The sequence below is a fragment of the Rhinatrema bivittatum genome, chromosome 15 (genome assembly GCF_901001135.1).
Source record: "Rhinatrema bivittatum chromosome 15, aRhiBiv1.1, whole genome shotgun sequence".
NCBI classification, from domain to species: domain Eukaryota; kingdom Metazoa; phylum Chordata; class Amphibia; order Gymnophiona; family Rhinatrematidae; genus Rhinatrema; species Rhinatrema bivittatum.
This window is the reverse complement of record NC_042629.1, coordinates 72,865,226-72,872,770: the sequence shown is the minus strand read 5'-3', so window position 1 is coordinate 72,872,770 and position 7,545 is coordinate 72,865,226. Positions and strand designations below refer to the sequence as shown.

At 44.9% G+C, this 7,545-nt stretch overlaps 1 protein-coding gene across 1 annotated transcript; it reads right to left on the bottom strand.

The window, feature by feature from the left end:
* Positions 1-3,516: 3,516 nt before the first annotated feature.
* LOC115076522 (transcription factor HES-5-like) lies at positions 3,517-7,091 on the bottom strand. Its single transcript, XM_029578063.1, has 4 exons — positions 7,033-7,091; positions 5,089-5,188; positions 4,632-4,812; positions 3,517-4,029 (listed from the first exon to the last, which is right to left on the bottom strand). The coding sequence occupies exons 1-4, from the start codon at positions 7,089-7,091 to the stop codon at positions 3,764-3,766; spliced, it is 606 nt and encodes a 201-aa protein (XP_029433923.1). The 3' UTR covers positions 3,517-3,763.
* Positions 7,092-7,545: the final 454 nt, after the last annotated feature.

Here is a 7,545-nt window from a genome sequence, read left to right as displayed (position 1 = left end):
TGACAAGCTACTGAAGAGAGTTGGAAGAAAGGCGTGACTGTACTTTTCAGCTCTCACACTTCACCTTTGCCTTCATTATCAGGGAAAAGATCTAACCTGCACACGGTGACATTACAGGAGCACCTTCAGCTTTTCATTTCATGTTTGTGGGCAATAGCTGTGTAGAAAAAAGGGTTGGTTTTTGGTGATTGTGAATGACTGCTTCAGGGCTGGCAGCTGCTTACCGAGAGCAGAAGACATGCAGACAGGCAGCGAGTTAAATCCAGGACTGGAGTCAGTCTTGTCCCCTTGGAACTGTCCTTAGAGGGGAAGATGTAACTTTAGGCGAGAGAGGTTTCAGATTTAAATCCAGCCTCGAGGATAGGGCTGTCATGGATAATCGGATCACGCATTAAGAAAGGTGGAAGGAAGGCAAAACGATTACCGTCATGGTTAAAAGGTGAGGTGAAAGAGGCTATTTTAGCCAAAAAATCATCCTTCAAAAATTGGAAGAAAGATCCATCTGAAGAAAATAGGATAAAACATAAGCATTGTCAAGTTAAGTGTAAAACATTGATAAAACAAGCGAAGAGAGAATTTGAAATGAAGTTGGCCATAGAGGCAAAAACTCATAATAAAAACTTTTTAAAATATATCCAAAGCAAGAAACCTGTGAGGGAGTCGGTTGGACCATTAGATGACCGAGGGGTTAAAGGGGCTCTTAGGGAAGATAAGGCCATTGCAGAAAGACTAAATGAATTCTTTGCTTCCGTGTTTACTAGTGAGGATGTTGGGGAGATACCAGTTCCGGAGTTGGTTTTCAGGGGTGATGAGTCAGACGAACTGAACGAAATCACTGTCAACCTGGAAGATGTAGTAGGCCAGATTGACAAACTAAAGAGTAGCAAGTCACCTGGACCGGATGGTATGCATCCCAGGGTACTAAAGGAACTCAAAAATGAAATTTCTGACATATTAGTTAAAATTTGTAACCTATCATTAAAATCATCCATTGTACCTGAAGACTGGAGGGTGGCCAATGTAACCCCAATATTTAAAAAAGGCTCCAGGGGTGATCCGGGTAACTATAGACCAGTGAGCCTAACTTCAGTGCCGGGAAAATAGTGGAAACTATTCCTCAAGATCAAAATTGTAGAGCATATAGAAAGACATGATTTAATGGGACACAGTCAACATGGATTTACCCAAGGGAAGTCTTGCCTAACAAACCTGCTTCATTTTTTTGAAGGGGTTAATAAACATGTGGATAAAGGTGAACCGGTAGATGTAGTGTATTTGGATTTTCAGAAGGCGTTTGACAAAGTCCCTCATGAGAGGCTTCTACGAAAACTAAAAAGTCATGGGATAGGAGGCGATGTCCTTTCGTGGATTACAAACTGGTTAAAAGACAGGAAACAGAGAGTAGGACTAAATGGTCAATTTTCTCAGTGGAAAAGGGTAAACAGTGGAGTGCCTCAGGGATCTGTACTTGGACTGGTGCTTTTCAATATATATATCAATGATCTGGAAAGGAATACGATGAGTGACATTATCAAATTTGCAGATGATACAAAATTATTCAGAGTAGTTAAATCACAAGCAGACTGTGATACATTACAGGAGGACCTTGCAAGACTGGAAGATTGGGCATCCAAATGGCAGATGAAATTTAATGTGGACAAGTGCAAGGTGTTGCATATAGGGAAAAATAACCCTAGCTGTAGTTACACGATGTTAGATTCCATATTAGGAGCTACCACCCAAGAAAGAGATCTAGGCGTCATAGTAGATAATACATTGAAATCGTCAGCTCAGTGTGCTGCAGCAGTCAAAAAAGCAAATAAAATGTTAGGAATTATTAGGAAGGGAATGGTTAATAAAACGGAAAATGTCATAATGCCTCTATATCGCTCCATGGTGAGACCACACCTTGAATACTGTGTACAATTCTGGTCGCCGTATCTCAAAAAAGATATAGTTGCAATGGAGAAGGTACAGAGAAGGGCAACCAAAATGATAAAGGGGATGGAACAGCTCCCCTATGAGGAAAGGCTGAAGAGGTTAGGGCTGTTCAGCTTGGAGAAGAGACGGCTGAGGGGGGATATCATAGAGGTCTTTAAGATCATGAGAGGTCTTGAACGAGTAGATGTGACTCGGTTATTTACACTTTCGAATAATAGAAGGACTAGGGGGCATTCCATGAAGTTAGCAAGTAGCACATTTAAGACTAATCGGAGAAAATTCTTTTTCACTCAACGCACAATAAATCTCTGGAATTTGTTGCCAGAGGATGTGGTTAGTGCAGTTAGTGTAGCTGGGTTCAAAAAAAGGTTTGGATAAGTTCTTGGAAGAGAAGTCCATTAACTGCTATTAACCAAGTTTACTTAGGGAATAGGTCACTGCTATTAATTGCATCAGTAGCATGGGATCTTCTAGGTGTTTGGGTAATTGCCAGGTTCTTGTGGCCTGGTTTGGCCTCTGTTGGAAACAGGATGCTGGGCTTGATGGACCCTTGGTCTGACCCAGCATGGCAATTTCTTATGTTCTTATGTTCTTATGAACTAGAACAGTCCACAAATTGTTTTGGATTAATTCCGAGCTACTTATGACTTGGCTGGAATCTCCATCTTTGCCCTTCTTGAATCTTTCTGACCCAGTAAGGATGTGAATATTGACAGGTTCACCCCTTCTTTGAGAATATTCACACAGTTTTTGGAGCCTGAGTCCTACCTGGGCGAGAGGAAGTTCTCTCATGACAACCAATATATATTCTGGTTATGTTCTATATGCATGTTTATAATAATGTCAAACAAATATTTGCAGAACAAAAATATTTTATTTACAGATTTCCAGCAGGAACACTGTCATTTCCAACATCATATATGAGGTAACTCTTGCCAACTTTATAAAAGCATTTTAGCCTTAAAATACATTAATAAACAGCTATTTCCTTTACAAAAGGCAGCAACAGACCATGTTGTACTGACAAATATTTGTACAAAATGCACAACAGAACAAAAGCACAAAAATTAATCAAAGCATTTGCATACAGTCTTCCACTTGAAAGGTAAAGGTGAAAAGCTAAGGGGTGGCTGTGGAGCTCTGCCATCTCATCAAGGTGAACCCAAAGAGGCTGATCTAATCCTGGATTTCCCCCAGCACACGCATGTACTCAGTTATTCTAGAAAACATCCCCTGCGTGCAGTGGGGCAAAAGGAGTCCTGGATCAACCTTGCTGGGTTGACCTGGGTGAGCTGGCAACTCTAAGGGGCTGGTGTAGCAAAGCTGTACTCCAAGGCAAATATTGCCCTCAGCCAGGGTATCTTCATTAATAAGTCTGGAATCATTTTGGTTCTGGAGCAGTACTGTGGTGCTTCTCATCCTGGCTTTTCACATCTCTATAGAGAGAGATTTTAAAGAGAATTTCTTCTAAAATCGTGGTTTTATAATAATAACTTTTAAACATGAAACTTGCTACAATCAAATAAAAAAATATAGCAACAAAAAAACCTCCATCTTTAATTTTGAATGGTCAAAAGGTAAAGACTTTAATGTCTCATCTTGTACTTGAAACCAATCACGGTGCGGTGAATACCAGAAAAGCAACAAGAGTCAAGGGAGAGAGTGCCTGTCCTTCAGTGTGAAGGGAAACCACAATGCGCACATTCTCAGTACAGAAAATATAAAGGGGTGGAAATCACCGTTTCCTACTTGAAAGAGGCGCTGCCAAGGGTCAGACGTCCTCTGGTTCACTGTGGAAAGCAAAGCCTGCTTCTCCGATCATCTACCAGGGCCTCCAGAGAGCTGCGGCAGCAGTGGCGTTTTCCTGCGCAGGCTGAGCCTTGGCTGGGTGGTGAGGTGAAGAGGGCAAGGCACACCAGGGAGGAGCCGGCTTTTCCGCAGCAGCCAGGCGGCCCTGGCAAAAGTGCTTCATCAGCTGCGCTTGGGCCTCCTTCTTGGGTTCATAATAGGAGAGAAAATGCAGGGATTCCTTCAGACAGCTCAGGTAGCCTTGGCTGAAATCTTGCTGGGGATTCTTCACGGAGGGTGCTAGAAATAATAATAATACAAACAAAAAAGTTTATTGGCATATTCAGATATTACCTGGGAATATTCTGGCTCACTGATGGATACCTTTCTCCTTTATTGGACGTTTACGAAGAAGACCACCTAAACTGCTACAGTCACTTTCTGGATAGGGGAAGTGGGTGGGGATGGATAAGTATTTAATACACAAAGTTTTGATACATTTCTTGACCAGAAGGGCCAGCTCGATGGCTCGATGTCAGTGCAGACATGTGCGAAAGCTAGGTTTGATTCCCAAAGATGACGTTTGCTCCTGGGGTCGGCTGGGTCAGTACCAGGCAAATAAAGTGACTCGCTCGAGTTCACATAGAGTCCATAGCAGAAGCAAGGCCTTCACCTCACGTCCCAGGACTATTTCCGTATCACCGCACTGTTCTCCGATCAGGAAGGCCACGCTTCTGTCCAAGTAGCAATTCCCTTTCTTTATCTGGGGCAGCCTGCAAACTGGTGCCACTTCTTGCACAGGGGATGTGGTTTGGGTGGTATCGGGGTGTGAGGTATCGGGGTGGGGGGGGGGGGTCCTGTAAGTTTTGTCTCTGCGGTGCACGCTCCAGCTTTGTACCTACCGTGCGCCTGCGGCCGGCCGTGCAGCTGCAGGTAGGTGACGGCCATCTCCAGGATGTCGGCTTTCTCCAGCTTGGTGCTAGGCTGCTGGCCCTGCAACTCTCTCTCCAGTAAGAGCTTCAGCTGCTCGATGCTGCTGTTGATGCGGTCTCGGCGCATCTTTTCCACCACAGGCTTCCTCAGCTGCAAAAAAAAAAACAGGAATAGTGGTTAAGCCTTAACCAGACACTGTTTTCAACCTGATTCAAGTTCATAGCAAGAGCAGGCAGTTCTTCATACTTAGCTTAGATTTTAGAGCTAGAATTCTCTGACTGCATCGTGTCCTTAGTAATAAACCAGGTTTACATTTTAAATGCTGCGTTCTAAAACAGAGCTCTCTATCACTTGATCAGGATTTCCATGCTCTCGTTCTTCGCATGCCCACCTATAGGTGCTTACTGCCAGCACACAAAGCCTTACCTTGTTCTTCTCTTTCTGCATCAGTTTCTCCTCCACGTGTGCTAGGAAGATGCTACAGCTGCCATTCTCATGTTGCACGGGATAGCTCTTTGTTCCCGGGCTCAGAAGAAATCCCAATGATTAAGAAACTGGACGAACATCTCTTATTTATACCCCAGGCCTGTCGGGCAAGATGTGTGGGTCTCGGCCGTGCTGGCGTTTCCCACACTCCTTCAGCCAATGAGAGAAGGGAGAGGCACAAAGGGCCAGGCCTCTCCCAGTGCATGTTAGATTAGCTGCAAGTGCCCGGCCCATGCTAATGTCCTGCCCAAACAAGCTGGTGGAGCGGGCGAAGGGGGGTGGGGGGGGCTCCAAGACTGACAGCGTTTCTCCCCCCCCCCCTCCCACTCCAGGGGAGGCGCTGACCCTTCCGGGTGCCTGCATTCCAGAGTCACAGCATGCGCCATTTCAAATTTATACGGGGACATTAGCCATACGCTGCCTCGGAAAGGCGGGAAATGGCAGAGAGAAGTCTTGGGGCATGGAATAAAACCCACGCTGAAATCCACGATTTTACTGGACGGATTTTTTTGGCGCACGCAAAAAAATCCCAAAAAAACAGCGGCATTGCAGTCATGTAATAACAGTCACTTATGCTAATTAGATACGCACATAAAATCCATGCACACCAAACAAACGCTCCATAATGCACGCATAAACGCGTACTCATGGCCGTATGTAGTGAATTGCGCAGACATCCACGCAGAAAACCGCAAGGACACCTATTGGCATGTGAACATCCATGATTGATTCTCAGGGTGAAAGCCTTTCTTTTTTGAAAAAAATTAGTAAATTAGTGATCCGGAAGTTGATGTGAAGGTGGGTAGAGCGTGAAATGCAGATTTGTGATTCTGCCTCATTGAGAAGGTGCCCTCTCTGTACCAATTCCTTCCACCGCTTGGCTGATCCACAGAAGCATAAAAAAAAACACGGTCTGCACACTTTCACTTAACCCCTACCCAGACTAAGGCACTAAAAACCTGCAGTAACCCAATCTCCCTGCTAGCGTGGCTCCCTGCATTGCCTGCGAATAGATAATCGCCTCCTTTGCATGTAATTAGCATGCATTTGCACAGGAAAGAACATGGGTCACTAAGCACGTTTGTACATGTTTTTTCCTGCGCACAAAACTCTTATTACCCATATAGGGCTTTGCGCATAGAAACACGCACAGAGGCGCGCACAAACCCGCGGCAGCTTCAGCGCACTTTATTACATCAGCCCCAAACTGTTTTCTTTTCGTTGTATAAGTCAGTCTGTCTCTGCCATGCACTGCACCCAACTAATCCATGCAGAAGAATTAGGATTTTGTGCTAGAAGGGGCGCCATTTGTAAGAAACTCACTCAAATAAGGTTCAGCTTTCCACTGTGCTATTCCCCATTGGAAGTAAATGCTTTTGCGGGGATACTTGTGAATATATTTTTAGCTGGTCACCAGGGAGGATTCCCTATGACAACAACTGGATGGGAAAACAAAAGTGATACTTGTCATTAAAACAAATAGGCTGATTAGCAAGCCATTTATCGAGGTTTTCTGCCATAGAATTGGCGAGAAGCCCTGAGACACTGAAGCCTCAGTCGGTACTGGCTGGGGGTAATAGGTGTACGGTGCTGCTTAATATCTTTGTCTTCCCCATACGCTTCAAGACTATGGGATCATCTGGAGGGAAGACGGTCAGACAAGGCCTTCAGCAGACTCCAACAATGCCTTATTCTAGTGGAAACAGAGGAAACATCGTCTAGGGTGTTACTGGTTTAATGAGCAGAGAATCAAACAGGCCACTGCTTCTCCGTAGCCTTGGACAAATCGTTTTGTCTCCCTGTGTCTCAGCTTATTCCAGGGAATCTGGGCAATAATCAAGTATAATCCTATTGCCTCGTTTTCGTCCCTGGAAGTCTTCCTACCTTGCCTGATATTGGCAACGCTCTGGCAGGCCGTCTGTCACGGCAATGACTGCATGCATGGTTTCAGAGGACTTATAACTAGAAAGCTGGCTGAAACTTTGCCTGGGTTCTGAGGAAATGCCTGAGCTGGGACTAAAACAGTAACCACCCCGTCCACAGCCAGCAGCAGTCCCCTCAGCCAAATGGAGGCCGGGCCGGGCTGGGCTGTCTGGTTGACTAAACTGTAGATAGCATTTGTGCACCACTAGAGGGCGAGCTTCACACGACAAAGTATAAAACCACAAAAGACACACTTGGTCCCACCCATTTGTGCCTGGACTGTGGCAGGTCTTACTCCATATGCAAAGATCTCCCTCCCTCCCTCCGCCCCTAAGGTCCCATCCATGCTTGAACTCTTCCACTGTTTTAACTCCTTTAACCTGTATTATTGTCGTCACGTTCTCTTACCCCAGTATTGTATTCTTATTTTGACAATACTTGCTCTTTATAACAAACCCACCAGAGTAATTCTCA